The sequence below is a fragment of the Strigops habroptila genome, chromosome 4, assembly GCF_004027225.2.
Source record: "Strigops habroptila isolate Jane chromosome 4, bStrHab1.2.pri, whole genome shotgun sequence".
NCBI classification, from domain to species: Eukaryota; Metazoa; Chordata; class Aves; order Psittaciformes; family Psittacidae; genus Strigops; species Strigops habroptila.
The window spans coordinates 6,406,519-6,427,096 of NC_046358.1; the positions used below are offsets into that span (position 1 = coordinate 6,406,519).

The following is a 20,578-nucleotide window of genomic DNA, read 5'->3' on the forward strand; positions in this document are numbered from 1 at the left end:
TGTTTACAATCCCTCCTTCCAAATTTGTTTCCCTTTTATCTGTGTAAGCATGTGCCGACTCTGTTACTCAGTATACACAAATGCTAATCTACCTTCGTGCACATGGAAAATAGCTTTCCTGGCACTGAGTTGAAAACTCCCATAGAATACATTATTAATCGAAGAAGTCTCTCTTTTTAGAAAAGCCTATCATTTATGTGGTCACCGTTGAGAAGGGTATAGATAAACATAATGCTGTTTGTTAACAGCATGGTCTTCAGAACATACAACAACCAACCCCAGATACTGAAAGTGCATTTAAAAAAGATTTAAATTTCCAAAGTCATTTTCTTTTTCTGCACTCTGGCTGCATACACTAACATGATCTAATTATAATGTAACGACAACTTCTTTTCTATCGCCCTGCATGCTTTAATGCTCTAAATGCATTTCTCTTGGCAGGTCTCCACAGTGAGGTGAAAGCATGGTAACCATTCAGTGCCCTATAGAGAATAATTCCCCAGTTCTTCATTTGGCTTTCAGATACGTCTCTATCAAGTTCAAGGAGTAGAGCTGTGAGGGAAGTGGGTAGGTTGAAGCTGGTGTCCATCTGTGTGTAATTTAGCTGCATATGACTGCAGCTTCAGCCCAGCTTCTGCTACGTCTACAGTGCTGAAGTGTTCCTTTAGTTACACGTGCTGGTCTTGCAGCCTCTGCTGAGCCTTATCAAATACAGCCAGTTGGTGCTGCTGGTATGAAAGCACAGGGGGGCTCTCATGTGGAAGGTTAATGGAGTGTAATTAGAAAGAAGAATGAACTGCTCAACCACTCTATCTCACTCTACCTGCACTGAGAGTGACAAGTGCTCTGATCTTTTATAAACCCTAGAGCAGAGGCTTAACAGTGTAAAATTATGACAGTATAGCTGTCAAACAAGCAAGCACACTGTGAAGAAGTAGTATGACCTTATGGATAGGAATGTTTACATTCCCTTATGTGGTCTCTCTTAATACTGTTTTTCATGCTGGTTATTGTCCATATTGATATAGCAGGTCTCAAATGCATTTTCCTGGGAGATGTCCATCAAAGCCAGGAAGATCTTTGTGTTCTATGCGTAACTTCTTCGTGTCTGTGCCTCACATAACTGTTACCTTGCAGGAAGTAGTGATGGCACTATCCTAAGACATTTTGATGCAAAAGAATTAAGCTTTCATAGAGAAGAGTTCTGGTGGGAGCAAGAACAGCTCCTGGGGTTTACATTCCAGGAACTAACCAGAATTTGAGATTACATATGTCAGTAGAGATTAGATACTAATGCCTGATCCTGTCTCTTAACTTAGGTACTGTGTACATGTATTGAAAACTACCATGTTTGTAAAATGCTTTTTTGTTGTTCATCTAGCATGAAAATTACTTTTTCTTTTAAAAGAACACTAATAAACTTTAGTAGAGGAAAGACATCACACATCAAATCCAAAAAGGATAAGGAGATTAATCAGTTTAACTTCCTGCATGTTAGAGGCCATTGTGTTCTACCCTGCTACTCCTGTGTGACGTCTTCTAGCTTCAGGGAGACAAGGACAGTTTGGTTATTAGGGTACTAAGTTTTTCTCTTCCACATCCTTGTGTTCCAGAAGCAGGAGGTGGATTGGGCTGCCAGTTATTCTGAAGGCCCTTGCAATGTCAGCAGGCTGATTAGGGGAAGTTTGCCCAGCTAATCCTAGCAGGTAGTCCACAATCCTGCATTGCAGTGGAAGGGGAAAAACATCCCAGCAAGTTTGACCTGGGGAAATTTTTTTTTTCCATTCCAAGTCTAAAATCAATAAAAATCTAAATATGTAAAGAAGGCACACAATGAAAGGCAACAAAGGAAGAAAATAAGCTTTGCTAGCTTCTTTTGTCTGGCTATGGCAAATATCTTGTGTTTCAGAGGAAGGTGAACAAACAACCTTGAGTATATCTGGTTGTTTATGCTCTGGATATGTACGTGTTCTGAAGAGTAGGGCTGTCTTTACACAGTTATGCTGGAGACGCATGCTGGCATCAGTGCTGGCACTTGCACTGGCCTTGGTAAGAATGAGCAAAGGCTTCCCAGATCCCTCTCCCCCTCACATGTACTGTACAGTCTCTTCCAAAACTTAGATGAAGTATTTCCTTTAGAAAGCTGTATAACCTTGTCTTAAAGACTTGAAACCATGGTAGGCCATTGCCTCTCATAGTTTGTTTTAGCTTTTAACCATCTCTGAGTCTTATTTCAAGGTCGAGTTGGTCTACCTTCAACTTGCAGCCACAGAATCATCATTTTACATTCCTCAAAGAAACTAAAAACCCTCCCAGCATCAGATTTCTTTTCCGTGTATAAATATCTATACTCAAAAGTCACCTCAAAAAACTGGATATGCTGAGGCTCAGTAAGCCTCACATTACACAGTGTTGTTTGCTGGGTCCTTGATTATGTTTGTGGTTTTCCTTTGAACTGCCTCCAGTATCTCTGCAGCCCTCACGAAGAGAGTCACTTTCCATTCTTTTGGCAAAATGCCTGTTCTTGGGCATTTTTAAGAGAGGTGGAAGTTCACTATATCTGCAGTTGACGAGTAGTTTCAGCCTTACTTAGTGAAGGCGCTTTTTGTGCTGGGATAAATAAGCACAGGGACAAAGTCCCCCTCACCATGGCCTTCAAATGGGGAGGCTAAGGAAGAACCATTGCTTTGTTTCTCAGAGTCAGTGTTGACTGATCCACAGACCTTGATACAGTTGAAGACCAGCAATTTCAGTCTTCTGCAGCGATTTAATTTGATGTCTTCTCTGTGAAGCAGGCATTTTTCTTGGGTTTGATCGTGCTCAGTTAGCTAAAGAGAATAATACAGCAGGTATCTTTAGGTGGACAGAATACCTGTATTTGATCTACTGCTCAAATGACTAGGAAGAGCAAATCTCATTTGAGTGAAGTGAAACTGAATTTTTGCTCTGATAACTCATTCTGGCTACGAAGTGCAGATCAACAGTGAATTCCAATGTGATGTTGTTAGTGATGGGCTTTAATTCAAGTGGCTCTAAACAGTATTTAGTTAACAACATAGGGAAAAAGCCTGTCTGCTGCTGCTAGTTTGTGATGTGTGTAAAGCAACTGTGGAGCTTAAGTATTAGATGCTGTTGACAACATCAGAGTACTCAACAGGTGGTTGTACAATATAGTTTGAGCATCCAGATCTTTCTGTTCACAAAAGAACAAGTTTTGCATTCTGTGGTGCAATAAAACTGATCATCTTGCTTGGTACTTCTGATCGTGCATGAAGCGCATGAGCATGACCTGTGTGTGTTTCCCTTCATGAAGAGGAGAGGAGGTGTGACTCAGTTGTGAGAATAGCTGTAGGATGCACAAGAATCATGCTGAAGCTGGTCCATTTTTAGTCAAGGGACTGTGTGACTGTGCAGTAGTATGCTGTAAAATTAGTTGATGACTATCCTTTCACTTGGGTTATTAAAAAATATGAGGAGTTACCAGATTAGAAAGTAGACTTCTATTTAGGTTGATCATTTCTGAAACATGAAGTAAGTTTACTAATTTAGATTGCTCTACTGTGCTTACTTAATTCAGACAAATCCACTCTGAAGAGGAGGCTCAGGGGAGACCTTATAACAGCCTTCCAGAACCTAAAGGGGTCTACAAGAAACCTGGAGAGGGACTTTTTACAAGGGCTTGTAGTGACAGCACAAGGGAGAATGGCTTTAAGACGACAGAGGAGAGATTTAGATTAGATATTAGAAAGTTCTTCCCTGTGAGGGTGCTGAGGCGCTGGCACAGGGTGCCCAGAGAAGCTGTGGCTGCCCCATCCCTGGCAGTGTTCAAGGCCAGGTTGGACATAAGGGCTTGGAGCAACCTGCTCTAGTGGAAGGTGTCCCTGCCCGTGGCAGGGGGTTGGAACTGCATGAGCTCTAAGGTCCCTTCAACCCAAACCAGTCTGTGATTCTATGTCACATTATGAGGTAAACCAGAGGTAGGAGGAGAGAAGCATCAGGACTTTCCTGGTAGAGATGTTTAGTTCAGGCAATTGGCTACTGTGTATAGATGCGAATGGATTTCCCATGGGGGTGTTTGTTCTTGTGTGTTCTCCAGCATAGGAATAATAACCCACAGTATTTTTTGTGCTGAGATTTTATGTCCCAAGCTTTGGTCCATGACAGATTTTACAAGACCACGTTACAAGCTTCTGGAATAGTAGGTTAAGTCAGAGATCATAGAAACATACTTTACGTTGAAGTAGAAAAGAACCCTTGTTTCATTTCTGCACAATTTGGGTGGCTTTTTTTTCCCCTAAGGAGATATTTTTTCCCTAAAACAGACAAATGGGGGTGCAACAATACAGAGATGGGCAAGATATAATTAAAATGAGCACCTTTCCCATGGTAGTCAGCAGTTTACTTTTTCATTTCTTCAGACTCTTCGTGTTGAGGTGATCCCCACATCCTTTTACCTTTGTATTTGTACTCAGAAGAATTTCTGGGAAGCAGAAAAACCCAAAGCAAAACAAACCTTGTCAAGTCTAAAAAAAATTAATTTAATTCCTTTCATTCCATTCCTCCTTAATTGCATTCAAAGTACAGCACTTAACTGGTTTTCCTGTTCTGTTTTGCCTGTTTTCATACACTTAATTCTCCATTCATTAATTGCTTCATTGTTTAATTATTGTAGCTGTTCTTGCAAGTTTCTTTCCGTTAACATAAGTACTGGGATAAGAAGGTAGATATTACATTTATTTCATATACAAGCTGCAGGAAGGCATTGTCTGTGTGCTGCTCCTAATAGTTCAGTCTCTATCCCCTACTTTGTGTAAGAGTAACAATTCCAAAGCGAGAAGACAGTGATGCATAAGGCGTTTCACAGTACAACGTTCCCGTCCAAAAATTTATTGGTCTTGTGATGCTGCAAATGGTAAAAGACACGGTACTGAAAATAAAGCAATCAAGAAGTCACATAAAGCAGAATGGCACAGCAGCTATTTTTGGTCATTTTCATTTATAATTTTTGCTATATTCTTAAATAAAAAAAATTATCAGCATTCTCCCTGTTAAGAATGAAGGAACATTATTTTCGGAACTTAGATAACTCACTTCTGAATGATTTCTAGCAACTTGAAGTAGTTTTTGTATCATAACGGAAAAATCTCACATTCTTCTTCAAAATATGTATGTTCATGTGTGAACTGTGTATTTGTTTGAGTCACACCTGCAGTAATTATTTAAAATAGTCTAAAATATAATGAGGTGTAATAAGTTTACCAGCATTTTTAATGACAAAAATACTTTTCACACCATGCCAGCACTATGTAACAGTATTCATCTGAAAAAATGTCAAAGTAGATTTTTATGGAATGAAGATTTATTTACACAAGTTTACATAAAGTACCCCGTGCTGTATTCAGTAATTAGAATCATAGAATCAAAGACTGGTTTGGGTTGGAAAAGACCTCAAGATCATCCAGTTCCAACCCCCTGCCATGGGCAGGGACACCACACACTAAACCATGTCACCCGAGACTCCATCCAGCCTGGCCTTGAGCACTGCCAGGGATGGAGCATTCACAACTTCCTTGGTCAACCCATTCCAGTGCCTCACCACCCTCACTGTAAAGAACTTCTTCCTTATATCTAACCTGAACTTCCCCTGTTTAAGTTTGAACCCATTACTCCTTGTCCTACCACTAATTCTTAATTGTATTAAACATATTAGGACTGCAAAGCGAGTCATAGCAAAATCAACTGTACTGTCTTGGTCCCCATCTCTAGTGCTCATCAGCATCATGTGTATTGCTCAGTTAATCCCATAGGACCATCGTGTCAGAAGGAGGAGAAGCATTCAGTTGGCCTAACATGCACTGCAACTCCTGTTAGACATGCAGAAGTTGTATCTTTGTGCAGCTTTTAGCTGTGTTTTCTGTGGGCTGAATGCAGCAAGTGCCCTTTGGAACAGCTCGTGGAGTGTTGGCAGTGCAGCCAGGGGCTGGGTATGGTTAGATACCTGTGTATTAACAGAAGCTAAAGCATTCAGGTATGAGGTGCAGGTGGTCTCCCAGTCGCACTGCTACGTTCCCATTCAGCACACAAAAGCTCCTGCCCCAAGAGAGTCTTTTATGACTGAAAGATACAGGTGCCAGTTTGATCACTTTCTGAAGCAGGAAATTGTACCACACTATTTTTCTTGGAATAAAATTCTTTCTAATTTTGTTGGCTTCGATTTTTTGTTGATTAAAAGATCTGGGTATGAGTGAAGCACAGCCAGAAGTGCAAAATTCCATAAAAACACAGTATAACCACAGAAACAGCTGAAAATACTTCTATAGTCCTTTGATCATTCTTTCAATGGAATTCAATTCAAGTTGTTTTGTACAACAGGTTTTCTTTCCTCACTGGTGTAGATTCTGCATCATCAATTTCTATAATTGGATTTCACTATTTTGAATTTTAGATACTATCTTAAAGAAGCAGAGGAGTGTGCAATTATTCTCCTTGCTGGTAATCTTTCCACTCCCAAATTCCACTCCCAAAATGCATGCTCTTTGCGGTTTAAAGACTAACTGTGTCAGGGCTCCAAAATCTTTTAGCTTCTTCCCACCACAGAAGTTTTGGTATCTTTCTGTTCTGTCAAAAAGCAGAGGTATTTCGCTTCTCTTTGGGTACCAACAGCGAATGGGGCTGGCAAGGAATGCAGAAGGGAGATGGGAAGGAAGATTGCAAAGCAGTGAAATCCCCGCCATTCTCCCCACTCTTAACTGGAGCTTATTTGGAATCCGTACTTTCTCCTACTATTTCATTAGCAGCAATTGGCAACTTTTACATCCCAGAGAACATTTCTTGGTCATTGGAGGGAACAGGTAGCAGAGGATCCATAATAGCTGACTTCCTGGAATTGGTGGAGCAGGAAAGCAGGTCACTAAGTGAGCAATTGAGCAATTCAAGCCACATCAGCTTTGTTTTTGTGATATGAAGTGTATGTGTTACAAAGCTGTTTAGTACTTACGTGTCTCTCTCATTTTTGGAAGATATTTATATTTTAGTTTCTACAGATTTTTGAAGTTTAAAACCAGACCCTCCTTTAGATATGTATGCGTTTCTGAATGAGTTTCCTGGGTGAAGAAGAAAATGTGTCACCAAATATAACAGTTGATCTAGGATATAAAAAATTGCTGTACTCAGAGAACTACTTTGATATTGATTGATTGATTAAAATGGAAATAATGCTTAGCTAATAATGTTATACTGAAACCTTACTAAGCTTTAAGTTTGCTCCAAGGACTTTTCTTATCTTACAGCAACATATTCGTGATAGTTTTTTATATGAGCACAGAGAAGACACCTTTTGGCACAGATACATGGCCCACAAGACACAGAGGCAGATTTTCTGCTTAATCAAACCAAAATAATCTTCTAATGCTGTGTTAGGATCTGGCCTGTGGCATGAATGAGCAAGTGGTATCACTAAATGTCACAATATTGATTCGAATTATTACCATTAAGAACGGGTCATGTAGGATGTCTGGGGCTCTGTGAACTTGGTGGTGTGAACAGTTCTTGATGAGATTAGTGATAAAGATGTCAAGACAGCAAGAGCTATGAGATCATGTAGTGTGCTTACTGGGCACTGTTCAACAGTGGATGTTGAAGTAGTCTGATAGTAACCCCTGCAGAGGACTAGCAGTTACTTTCTGGGTAGAATACAGTTTGAAAGAAAGGACGTGGTTATTAATTTCTTTCACATTCTGACTGTAAAGAGAGGATTGGCATTCAGCTTGGAGGGAAATTCAGTGAACTTGAAAGGCAAGTGCTTTTCATACATTTGTGGTGTGGCAGGAAACAAAACTATTTTAGGACTACGGGGAGAGTTAGAGCTTTCTGACATGTAGAAAACTAACATGTTGTGTTTATGATCGAGTTAATCTCAATTTAAAAGTTTGAAGTTGTCAGTAAGAGTTTAATTAAATATTCGTAAATGAGAGTAGGAAGGGAAAATGGCAATGATTACATTTAAAGAAGTAGGAATTTTTCTTAGAGTTCTGTGGTAGTTCTGGATAACCTCAATCTCATTGACACTCGATCTCTAAGGCACGTAAGTAGGACTTTTTACCAGCCTTGGCAAATTTCAGTCATACAGACTGTACTTTCTGCAGCACAAACCGCCCTCAAAATTGATGAAGAACAGTCAAATAACTGAAGAGCAATTTTAAAATGCAGTTTTCATGACGTATCAAGTCTGACAGTAGACAAGAGTTTCTTTCATGCTGCCCTCCTGTTTCATCCCCTACAACGTGAGGCTCTGCTAACATTGCTGCAGGCAGACACGTGCCAGGGCTCTAGTGCAGCTGCAGAGCAGCGGTTCCAGCAGGATGCTGGTTCCAGCAGGATACTGTGGAGGAGCCCTGTATGGTGTCAGACCAACGGTGTGGGGTGAGAAGGACGCAGCAGAGAGTAGTGCTGAAAATAGGTGTAGATCTACTCTTAGTTCTTGTGTAGGTGCCACACTTAGGAGTCTCATCTGGTTTTGCTAATTAAGCTAAGCAACTTCGGAATATGTTGTTTAGAGTCTCCCTCCTGGTAACTACTTACAAACATAATCCCAACAGGCTTGCAGGTCATGAAATGATTTCTGGAGTTGCAGCGTGGTGTTTTTACTGACAGTTGGTAGAAGCAGCTTAATAAACCGCGTAAGCAATTGGCATGCACTGCAAACTTCAGTTTTACTCTCTGAATCTTAAAAGCATTAGATGTTTCTTCCAATTTAATATCTGCATAATGGATATGCATGGCAGGATACGCTGCTGCCAGGCAGCTCTCAGCAGCCTCTAACAGGCTAGCGTAGACTTCCAGAGCAACAGCGTTCTTCCACCCACGTTATCCATCTTGTGCCAAATGTGCTGAGCCTCCGTTTGTGCACAAGGCACTAACAAAAGTTGTGCTTTGGTCCTGTTTTTGCCCAGCTTTGCGGGCTGTGGTTTGGGCCCAGGGAGTGGAACAGGCAGCAATGTGAGTGTGATGTGACTCACCTCCCTCCTGCTCCTCGCTGGCACTCACCCTGCCGTAGCACTATGGCAAGGAAGTCCTTCAGTTTGCCTCTTCCTCTCTTCTCTCCCTCTTTTTATTCTTTTAAAAATCCTTTCACTAATGTTCATCCCATTGTAAAGAAGATCGAAACGAATTCTTGGGCCGTTGCTGCTGATTTCCTCCAGTCAGGGAATCAGTAGAAGCAGCACCATTATCACTGAAATCCATGCAGGCAGCTGTGGAAGACAAAACCTCCTTTCCTGTTCGTGCCGGTTACAGTAATTCTTTAGCCTCCTGTGTACAGTGTATGTGCAGTCCATTTTTTGGCAGGTATTCCATAGGCATGTTGCATTATTTCCTCTCCCCCCCCCTTGGGTTACTCTCTGGAAATGTTTTTTTCAGCTCTTGTATCTGCTTGCTGACACGGCACTTTGGTTTGCATGTTAACACGGTGGATCTTTGCAGAAAGCAGCTTTAAATGCTCGTTCAGTTACTACGTATACAAACGAGCTGATAGACACAGGCCATCTAAAACTATGTAAAATATCTGAATTAGAAAAATGCCTTCTACACTCCTGTTATAATTTGCCTTGTTGTAGAAGGGAACAAACAATTTAGAGCTTTTAGCACTTTTCTGGATGCAATGTAAAATAGCTCCTTCATGCTGCCGTCCATTACCAGCTCCCTGACTGTTCCTGTCATTGGAGCTGAGTGTGTATTCCCAGCCAGGGCAGAAGGTTTTGTAGAAGCCAGTCAGTCTTCCTTGTGCACACTTCTGAGTCTCTGAATGCAGTCTCTTGCAGAAAGGTCAGTCATGTGAGCTTACACATTTCAATCTTATGAAACAGGGGTGGTGTGGTTGCTTGTGGGGTTTATTTGGCTTTTTAAAGTTCCAGTTCTCGAATCTGCTGATTTGGGACTCTACGCCTTTTGTCATCTTCTGGGCTTAGAGGTACACAGTGTGTGAAGCACCATATAGTTTTAACTCACCATAAGCAAGATACTTGGAATCAAAATTCTACAGTATGTCCACAAGAACTATGCAGAGAGCAGATATTTTGTTAGCTCAGAGTTTCATAATCCCATGTGAAAGGAATTTGAGGGAAAAAATTATTTCAGTTGGTTGTAAATAGCTGGATATACTATTTTTTCCCTCCATCTCTCTGTTTTGTGTTGTCTTAATGCTAATGCTTCAAAACAAAAATCAAAACATTTGATGTTGTCAGAATGTGGGTCTTTTCTCTCCCTTTCTGTGTAAGTGGAACTGGTTTGGGCAGCCCAGTGTTGGCACCTGGCTCTGTTAGAGGTATCCTGACCATCTCTGTTTCCACTGCAACTTTCTCAGTTGAGTCCCTACCGCATCTGTGACTTCCTTGTCCTCTTCTGAAGCCAGCCATGTGGTATAATTGTTTTGGAGTATGCATATGCTCTTGATTCAAAGGACTTAAGCATATATCTATATCTTTTTAAAGCTGTCCTAACTTGGGGGTAGTTGGATTATAGGAAAAGATACACAATGCCTACCAGGAGAAGAAACTTATTTCTTAATTAATTTCAAACTTTCATGGAACCTATAACATAATAGGAAGCCTTTAAGCCAGGAGAAATAAATCTGTGCCATTTCCTTCCCACATAGGTAGCCCTGTCTGGTTTCTTTAAGGTGACAGTAATATTGAACAGATTACTGCATGTTCATGCCTTCCTATTCCCCACTTTGCATTCCACTCCGTTTCGATGCCTGGTACAAAAAGGCATCCCCATTGCCCTGAAGTCAGCCTTGAAGCTTCAACCTGAAGTCCTTTTTCATCACTGTTTAGGAATGGTGTATGTTTGAAGGAGTCAGAAGCTTTCCAATGTGAATGCTAATGCGTCTCAAGTGAATATAGGTTAATGAGGTCTTGTAGTGGTTTGTGAACAGGCTGAATTTTGGGGGGTAGGTTTCTGCAAGAACAGCAGGGTCAGCCTGCTGGGCAGCAGAACTCCTCTGGGGCCTGTTTTGACACTGTGCCTATTAGATAACACCAGTATTTAAAATTCCAAACAGAGAAATCCCATTAAGCTTCTGAGCAGTTCTTTATTTCCATTAAATAAATGTAACTTTAGGAGTTCTTATCTCCTCTAATCTTTGCAGCTAAATAACTGCCATCATTTATGTTTGTGCTTTTGTTTATCTGGTAGAAAAGAGTGGTGGAACAGCTTCGAAAGAATTTGATAGTGAAGCAGGAACAGCCAGACAGTAAGTTTCAAATTCAGCCATTGGCACAGTCAGAAAACAAACTACAGACACCGCAGCCGCAACCACTACAACAGCTCCAGCAGCATCACCATCAACAGCAGCAGCAGTCTACTGCACCCTCTCCAAACGTGATTGGATCACAGGTAAAAATCTCTACAATAATTCTTTTCTTTGCTAAAGGTGAAAAAACCAAAAGTGCAGAGAGAAATTGCAAACTTTCACTTATGCCCATTAATGTACCAATATGAATTTCTCCTTCTGTGCATATGTAGGTATGGGTCCTGTGGGGGTTTTTTTGGCAATAACTTCCTATCTGAGTCAAATTATGTAGTGTCTAAAATTCAAATCATAACCTCACAGAAAAGAAGGGTGGCAGTATCACCTTTCTTTAACATAAGTGAAAGTTACCAAATGAACCTGTCTTTTCTATATGTGCAGGAATGATCGTCCACAGCCAGTAGATCTTGAACCGGTAAAGACATTGCACACGCTGTATGAGGCGTATGATTAAAATACTTTATTTTTAAAAGACTGACAGAGTGCCCACTGTATCTGTGAACAGAATGTCAGAAAACAGCTCCCTCTTCTTTCTGCTTGGTTCGTTTTAAACAGATGTAACTCATATCAAATCATACCAGAGTTTGCAAGGATTCATCTAGAAGTGTACAATGTTGATTGTAAAGTTCGAGTTTTAGTAACTAGTGTCTTTATTGGGAGTTTCAGTATAGTATAGGATTAGAGATATAATCCCCAAATTCACCAGAGTTTTGGGATTTTGGACAGGCAGATGGCAGAGTTTACCCATGGAGTTTACTTTATGCACACTTCAGTGAATCACAACCACAGCTTTGACCGATTGTGATTCCTGTACTCCCTTTTCCTGGAAGTAGAGGAGGGAGAAATGGTTGAGCTGTTAGTTCTCTCATTAATGCAGCAAGTTGTGTTGGATGTGCTCTAAAAATGTATTTGTGAGGCTTAGGTAATTGTATTTTTGAGAAAAGAATATTGCAGAAACAGAGGAAACTCAACGAAGGAAAAGACATTTCTGAGCAGCAACATTAATATCAAAGCTAAATCAGAACAAATAAGTTAATATTACTGTGTCCTAAGATACTTAACAGGCAAACAATGGATCATTCTTTGCTGTATCACTATTTTCAGTCAGGAAACATGACTGCAAGAGCAGTGTCGTATGTTTCTCTGAATTCCACACTTTGCATTCATCCATTAACTTCCAGGTCATCTCCTGGGTTGTAAAAGCTGAGGTTTTGTTCAAAGTTAAAGAGCCCTCTAGTGAAACAGTCAAAAACTGCTACACCCTTCTGAGTATCATTGATACAGCTGAACTTGGAAAGTGCAAACTGAAAGGCAGGTCATCCTCTTACTTGAATAAATAAACCAGCTTTTATTCTTAACGCTTTTCTATTTTTACTTATGTTGGTATAATTCTGACATAACCTCATTTTGCATCTGAGGTTGTGCCTCTGTCCTGTTGCCCCTCAATCCCTTTCAGCAAAGAAAAGTCAAATACTTTTTGTCTCTAGAAAGTTTTTTGGTGCCTGCTTTTGTAATGAATACACCTTTGAAGGCTGTGTCAGTAAAGAGAGTGCTTTCAATGGTTATTTTCAGAGTAATTCAATTGAAGAATCAAGGTATATGTGCTGCCTTAATAGTGACATTTTAATATACTTAATATAGCCCAATAAGAAGGGCTTTTGAAATCTTCATAAAGCACCAGCCCTGCTAAAAGGTCATATTATTGCAATGTTATTATGTGAAATAAATGCAGACTTACTATAAATGCCATTTCAGTATGAATTCATGCATTGAACATTTTTAGAATAACCAAGGTAATTAATGCTCAGCAGAGTAACACGGATATTCAAGCTCTGTGATCTGCTGACTGAAACCATACTCTTAGTACTTACACACTTAATAGAACCCCTTGGAAGAGTCATAGTCTTGTATTACATGATTGATTATACTTTTCTTTAAAATGTTTATGGATGAATGTAGTGCTTATGAAAATGATACCACGTTACATCTCATTGGGAAAGCTTGACTAATGTTACTGCATTAGGTGAAGGGATCCTCTTGCTTTGGAGAAGGTGCAGCAGAGGTTGATAGGAAGCTCTTGAATCTCAGATCAAAAGTTCATAGAAGAAAGTTGTTCATGTTGCAACAAGGAAAAGTTAATTATGTCTGGATTTTGTATAAATGTATAAAGTTGAAGCATGAATTATCCTTTGATTCGGCATTATACAGTGAATTATTTTCACACTTGTGCATAATTAAGTTAGGAGGTATAGTTTAAGCATTACGAAATTAGAGGTGTGAAGGTAAAGTGCGGTTTTGTTTAAGGAAATAATATGAAGAATCCAACTGGAAATACATTATTTTATTACAAAGAAGAGAAAGGTCTTGTGTGATTAAAATCAAGCAGTCTCAATCAGGCATGTTCAGAACATGGAAAAGACTGCCTCATCCCTGGTTCTCCTTTTTTGTTCCATTATAGAGCCTAGCGCTGACATCAGGAGGGAATGGTGGTTATTTCATGCTAAGAGCATTTGATTATGCCAGTAACTGTTTTGAAGATGCAGTGCCATTGGTACAATGGGGTTTTTTACACCAAAAAGAAATAAGCTCACCTGCCATTCTGTTGAGTGTCACTTACCATGAGTTTTCTGTGCACGTTGTGTTCTGGTTTATATGGAGACTGTCTTGCTTTGTTGCTTTTTGAGTAAGATTTGTAATTGTCCATTTCCCTTACCATCGTAGAAGACAGTGAATTTTAAAATAGAACTATGAAATCATAGTTGTTTTAAGTTCGGGATTTGTGGGCATAGTGTATTCAGGCATTTCAGATAAATGCTGGCATTAACTGATTCAAAACCACTCTCTTTAAAAGAGGCCAAGAGCAATCATGGCATCACATATATGTTCCAAACCCAGCCCATTTCACAGAAGGTAAACTTAGTTGCTGCAGCTGACAGACTAATAGCCAGCTCTTAGAACTTCAGGATAGTCCTACTCAGAGTTTTAAGAAAGAAAGTAAGGGCTTAATAACTGTGTGTACGGCTAAAACTGAAATTTGAGATACCCAAAATCAAAATGTGCTTTTGTTCTTAAAGAAACCATGAATGTGTTTTTTCCCTCTTCCTCTGATTGTGAGGATCTCTGTAAATAGAGTTTCCACTTGAAATTTGAGTTTTAATTGGTGAGAAGCCAGTTTGCTGGTATGTTTCATAAACCTCCACCTTATAGGTTTGATATTGACAGTATGTGTTTGGTAGTAATATGAAACTAAAAGATCCGAAACTGCATATGCCACTACTAATGCTTAGTTATAATTTTCTTGGGAATTTGCTTTGAATCCATCTGTAATGCTGCAGATGATTAAAATAGACCCAACAGGTGCCTCAAATGAGAATCCTTTCTAGCTATTCAGTTTTCAGAAGCAGAAGATAATGTGCTTGTCTGAACAGCAGGTAGATAGACTCAGTGCTGCCTTTTCTTTCTCTTACTGTCTATTGTTTCTGACTAACCAACCCACGTCCTGTCTGATACGAAGTGTCTCTGTCTCTTACAGTGTATTTTCTGTTTTCCTTAGAAAACTGTAACTACAGCTTCTATGATCACCACTAAGACACTACCTCTCGTCTTGAAAGCAGCAACTGCGACCATGCCTGCCTCTGTTGTGGGTCAGAGACCTACCATTGCCATGGTTACTGCTATCAACAACAATCAGAAAGCAGTCCTCAGCACTGATGCGCAGAATGCACCAGTCAACCTCCAGACAACAAATAAGGTCACTGGGCCAGGAGCTGAGGCAGTCCAAATAGTGGCAAAAAACACAGTAACTTTGGTAAGCGTTTCGTGTGTTTGCCCTGCAGCAATGTGTGGGTTTGGTTTACCAGAGGGCTATTGGGAAAAAACAGTCAGGTTTTTGCACAGAAAGGAGGATAGTAGGGACATGTTGTGAGTCTTCACTAATTGACATTGTTAATATGATAGTCTACGAGAAAAGTATTTACTATCTAGATGGGTTGTTATTACTATTTTGCTTTATAGAATTACATCAGTGCTATCCTCACCCCTGTGTAAAGTTTCCCCTGTTAGTAATTGTTAGGCATGGGGAAATAATGATTGTTTCACCCCTACCTAACCTATGTGGAATTCCTACTCTTTTCTTTGGTAAAGGAGATGTCAGGCTTTCTTCATTTGATCAGTTGGGGTTTTCATCTTAGATTTTTTTGAGACAATCTCTCTCATTCCCTTTGCATGATAAAGTCTCTGATATTAAACAACTCTGCCCACTACCGTGTCTTCACTCACCGCTTTTCCATACACATACACAGATCCTGCTTCTTTAAGCATGTATTTTGGAAAGTGCTTTGATTAACACTACACAGTTTTTTTCCAGAATAGTTGGCCAACTAGAAATAAAAGAAGCAATGTTTTAGGATTGGGTTATATAGGCTTCTTGGTCTGGAAACCAGACATTGTATAGCATCATGACGGGGAGATTTTACTTCTGGAGTAAAGGCTAAGGCTTCACTAAACATAAATCCAACTTATCTTTATTAAAAAATACAGTTTAATAATACATATGGAAGGAATTTTGCTTCCTAGTGAGGCATATGTTTGCAATCAGAATAGAAGAGACTATTTGAGTGGAGTTTTTTCTACTGTTCTCTTTTCCCATGTCATCCCTTGCACCACTCTCATCTGTCCTTTGTGTCTGTGCTTCATTTCTTTGCTGAATAACTTAAGTTTGGGGAGGTGAATCTGTTTTAATAACAGTCCATGATTTATGTTTCTGTAGCAAATTTCATCCAAAATCTCAGAATATTTTCCCCAGTATTAATCAGTACAAGACCTTTTTGAAGTAAATTGCAATCTTACCTGGGTGGACAGAAGTAGAGAAGGATGAAAACTAACATGGACATTCATTTCAGAGAATCTCACCGGCTGCTCAATTTAGGGTACCTAATATTGCTATTCAGTGGTTAATCATGTGGCAACTCCATCCAACTGATTTCAGTTAGACAGGGAAGTACTTAGGTAGTCTAGTACTGATTTTAAGGGATGCCTTAAAATCAGATCTTAGTGTTTCATATAAATGGCCTAATTCTGAAAAATTCAAGTTGTGTATTTAGAGCCACTCAGAGTGTCATTAATATTGCTAAAAGAGTTGGAACTTCCAGATCTTTTCTGTTTGCATGAGATGCTCTTTCATTCTTCTGTATGCTGTTCAATATAAAAGGACAGTGGTTCATATAGCTGGACATCGAAGTCTGTTATGATTTTCCACCTGTTGTAAAGCCATTTTTTAACTATTAAAACAAATTGGAGTTTTCATTATCTTCAAACAAAATGGTTTTAGATTGCAGAGCACGGTAGCTAGTACAGTTGAACTAAAAGGGAAGATATCTGCAATTTGTGAAGCAAGGTTTAAGTAAAATTAGCTCTGTCTTTAACATATTTCTAGTGAGGAACCTGTTACTATGAAAAAATTATTTACAGAGTGGAAAACCAGGGATGTCAGGTCTGAAAATACGTTCAGGATGTTGATTTTGATGAACAGCTTCAAAGCTCTTTTGCGTTCTGAACTCTCTTATGTTCTTCTAGCAGGTTCAGGCTACGCCTCAGCCCATAAAAGTGCCGCAGTTCATCCCTCCTCCCAGACTTACTCCTCGTCCAAATTTTCTTCCACAGGTGAGTGTAAAGAGAATAAGCAATAGAAGAAGGAATTTAATTACAGCATAGATGGGAGATGCATTCTGTGAATATGATTTCTGTCAGTGTGTCTTGGTGACCTGGTGAAGGAGACAAGTCATCCTCAACAGGTTTGCAGATGATGCCACATTTGCGGTTGCAGTCAATACTTTTGAGAGCAGTGCTGACATTCAGAGGCCTCTAAACACGACAGAGGAATGGACCAGCAGGAATCTCTTGAGCTTCAACATGGAAAAGGGCAGTCTTACATCTGTAATGGACTAACCCCCTGCATAGACTGGCTGGCTGGGGAGCAGCACTGCTTCAAAGGTCTTTGTTGACAGTAGCTAAGTGAGAGGTGTGCCCTGGCAACAAAGCAGCATAGCAGCATATTAGGCTGTAAAGACAGGACCACAGCCAGTAGGTTAAGGGAAGAGATTATTCATCTTTCCTCAGCAATCATAAAACTGGATCTGATATGTAGCATGTAATTTTGGACTCCCTAGTTGAAAAATTTGAGTGAGGGAAGCCACTAAAATAGCTGGGGAGAACACATGGGATGGGGACACAACTGGAATATAAGACCTGCAAGGGAAGGCTGAAGGATCTAGGCTTGTTCAGTTTAGAGAAGAGATTTTGGAGGCACCCTAACAGCAGACTTATTTTCAGTATCAACAAGGAAGTTAACAAGAAGATGGAGACATAGGTGCTTGGCAGAGTTACAGACAATGATCATAAATTGGAATGGGGAAGGTTTAGCCTGTGTATAAGGAAACATTTCTCTCTTTTATGACAATCAGAAGTGGAAGAGGCTTCCCAGAGACTTTGTGGAAGCTCCATCTTTGGAGTTTTACAAGACCTGCCTGAACAAAACCCTCACCAAAACCTTGTCGACATTTAGTGTTGGCCCTGATCTGAGCAAGAGGTCAAATTGGAGACCTCCTGGGCTGCCTCCCAACCTGCATGAGTCTGTGATTATGAAATTCATGTATGGTGATCATATATGATCCTGTTTGCACCAAATGAAATGAACCCACGGAACTGGTGTCATCAAAATCAAAGCATCATCCAAGGCCTTAAATTGCTCTAATTGTTGCTTGCAGCTCATGAGTAAAGAAGGAAAAAGAAGATGTCTCTAGATTGTTCTCAAATATTTCTATATTGCAACAGAGAGCAACTTCTGTTTGCAGCTGAGCAGTGAAACTTGTGGTTTACTTGTTTTTCATGGTTTGGGAAAGACAAAAATTGCTTCTTCATTGAAAAAAACATATAGAGGAACTATTGAATTTGTAAGAAATACATGGTGCTGTGAATAAAAGTCTAATTCTTTTACAAAAATATAGGCTGGTATCTGATGAAGATTTGGGGGTGGTAAGATCTGTTGAAATGTGACCTAGTTTTCCATGATAAAATACATCATGGAGTATTAAAGGTGGATAGGACAACAGGAATCAAATAAGGAAAAGGACTTTCTTTTCAGAGTAACGTATTCTATTTCTGCTCTCTGTAATGATGTGATAAATGCAAACTTAACAATGGGCAAGAAATAAGGAAGTATTAGTGGTGGAGTATTGGAAGATTCTTGTGGCTCTTTTCTTTCTTCTGAAAGAAGAAAAGTGCAATGACTGCATTTACCTGTAGCTTTTAGCACTTTCAGTGATGGATTAATGTATAATCTTGACAATTTTGTTGCTTAGCAAGATTGGTTGTGCAGGTGTCTAAATAATATATAGAGTTGACAAAGGTAACAGGTATTTGCTGAAAAAAATTACTATTTCTTTCAGGGCACAATCAACTGTTCATGATTTCTTGGAGGCTCAGTATAAAGCCCTGAGACACACTTCGAACATGAAAGCCTCAGTTGTGCCTGTAAATATGACATGAATGTTTTGGCTTGCAGAACCAATATGTAGATTTACATATAGATAAGGCACTTGGCAATAAACATACAATATAAGTGTCTGTGCATCCAAATACCATTTCAGGGACAGTGACTGCCTATGCAGATGTTACAGATGCGTTTATGCAAGTAGGTTTGAAAATGTGGCTTTTCCTTCTCATAACATCCTTAGGACACTATGCTGAAAATTACATTCAGTAAAAAAATCAAGCAACATTCTGCAGATTATACAGGCTGAATTGAAAGACTTACTAAAAAAGTTCATTTGAAATACTGATATATTAAAATCTCTCTTTTTTCTCTCTTTTTTTTTGTAGGTTCGACCTAAACCAGTTGCCCAGAATAACATTCCTATTGCCCCAGCACCTCCTCCAATGCTTGCAGCTCCCCAGCTTATTCAGAGGCCTGTGATGTTAACAACAAAGTTCACACCCACCTCTTTACCCAACTCTCAGAACTCCATACATCCCGTTCGTGTAGTTAACGGGCAGACAGCAACCATAGCCAAAACTTTCCCTATGGCACAGCTCACCAGCATCGTGATAGCAGCACCGGGTACCAGGCTCGCTGGACCTCAGACTGTACAGATCAGCAAACCAAACGTTGAAAAACAGGTACAGATCAGAAAGTGTCTATTGATGCAACACACCTTTTGCTTTATTGCTTTGCTGTGTTGGTTTGGAGAGGACTGACAACCATGGTTGTGTAGTGGAGATATTCACGTTCCAACAATAGTGCAAATTATGGTATGACTTGCAACTGTTGGGGTAGAAGTTACCATTTTCTTTAATATGGGCCATTAGATTCTTTTCTCATGCTTCAGTGTTTTTATGCTCCCCCTACTGTCTTAACTTCAGTAGTTGATAAGCTACATTGCAGGGCTGTACTGGTATCTTGGAGACCAAGTACAAACTGAACACTATGTTCGTATCAAGCCTTTAAAAAACACTGGGAAAATATTTTCTGTGTTTCTGTTTTATCAAAGGGTGACTATGTGAAAGGCAAAAATTCCACAGAACTGTAGGGGCATTTAATACAATAAATGTAGTAATTTCTTCCTTGATCTTGTAGTCTTGTGACTGAAGACAAAACAGGCTCACTCAGCTTCTGGAGACTGATAGTTCCCTGTGGCTAAATTGGATTGATTGAGTGGAAATGAGACCCTCAGAAATGGAGAATTCTAGATGTTTAGTTTTAAAGTCTCTCTCCAGAAAAGACTTTTATAAACTTAGACATTACTTAAGTCAGTATGGATTGCAACTGACAGTCCTTGCCATTCAGTTCAAGTAAAGCAATATTCTGTTTCACTTTTAACTCTTTCATATATAATATCATAGAATCATAGAACAAATCATAAATCAGTTTCGGTTGAAAGGGACCTTAAAGCTCATTTAGTTCTAACCCTCTGCCACAGGCAGGGACACTGTCCACTAGACCAGGTTGCTCAAAGCCCCATCCAATGTGGCCTGTTAGTAATACTATAATATTGTATACTATATAACACATTATAACATACAACATTTGTGTAACTTAGATAAATAATAATAGTATATATTTCAGTTATAACTCTTTTCATAGACTAATGTGCCTTGAAGTTACCTTCTGCTTTTGAAGTCACCTTTGGAGACTGTGATAATCATGGGCATGAAAGATACGCTCATGTTCAGTTCTGCTTATGAATTCTCCTGAGTAGGTTCTTGCATACCCCC

At 39.6% G+C, this 20,578-nt stretch overlaps 1 protein-coding gene and 1 long non-coding RNA gene across 14 annotated transcripts in view; both read left to right on the forward strand.

Annotated features, from left to right (window-relative positions):
• The window catches only part of PHF21A (PHD finger protein 21A), a 130,110-nt gene that overhangs the window by 90,404 nt on the left and 19,128 nt on the right, over positions 1–20,578 (forward strand). For 7 of the 13 annotated variants that reach the window (XM_030482168.1, XM_030482163.1, XM_030482158.1 and 4 more), the window contains exons 6-9: positions 11,194–11,394; positions 14,862–15,116; positions 16,883–16,969; positions 19,187–19,483. In XM_030482168.1, the coding sequence (XP_030338028.1) occupies positions 11,194–11,394; positions 14,862–15,116; positions 16,883–16,969; positions 19,187–19,483 (840 nt within the window). The remainder of the gene's footprint in view (positions 1–11,193; positions 11,395–14,861; positions 15,117–16,882; positions 16,970–19,186; positions 19,484–20,578) is intronic. The other 6 variants (XM_030482169.1, XM_030482165.1, XM_030482167.1 and 3 more) reach the window with 2 other exon arrangements.
• On the forward strand, positions 11,770–14,043 carry LOC115606362. Its single transcript, XR_003990885.1, has 3 exons — positions 11,770–11,967; positions 13,581–13,584; positions 14,033–14,043. It is a non-coding gene; the product is annotated as an uncharacterized LOC115606362 (long non-coding RNA).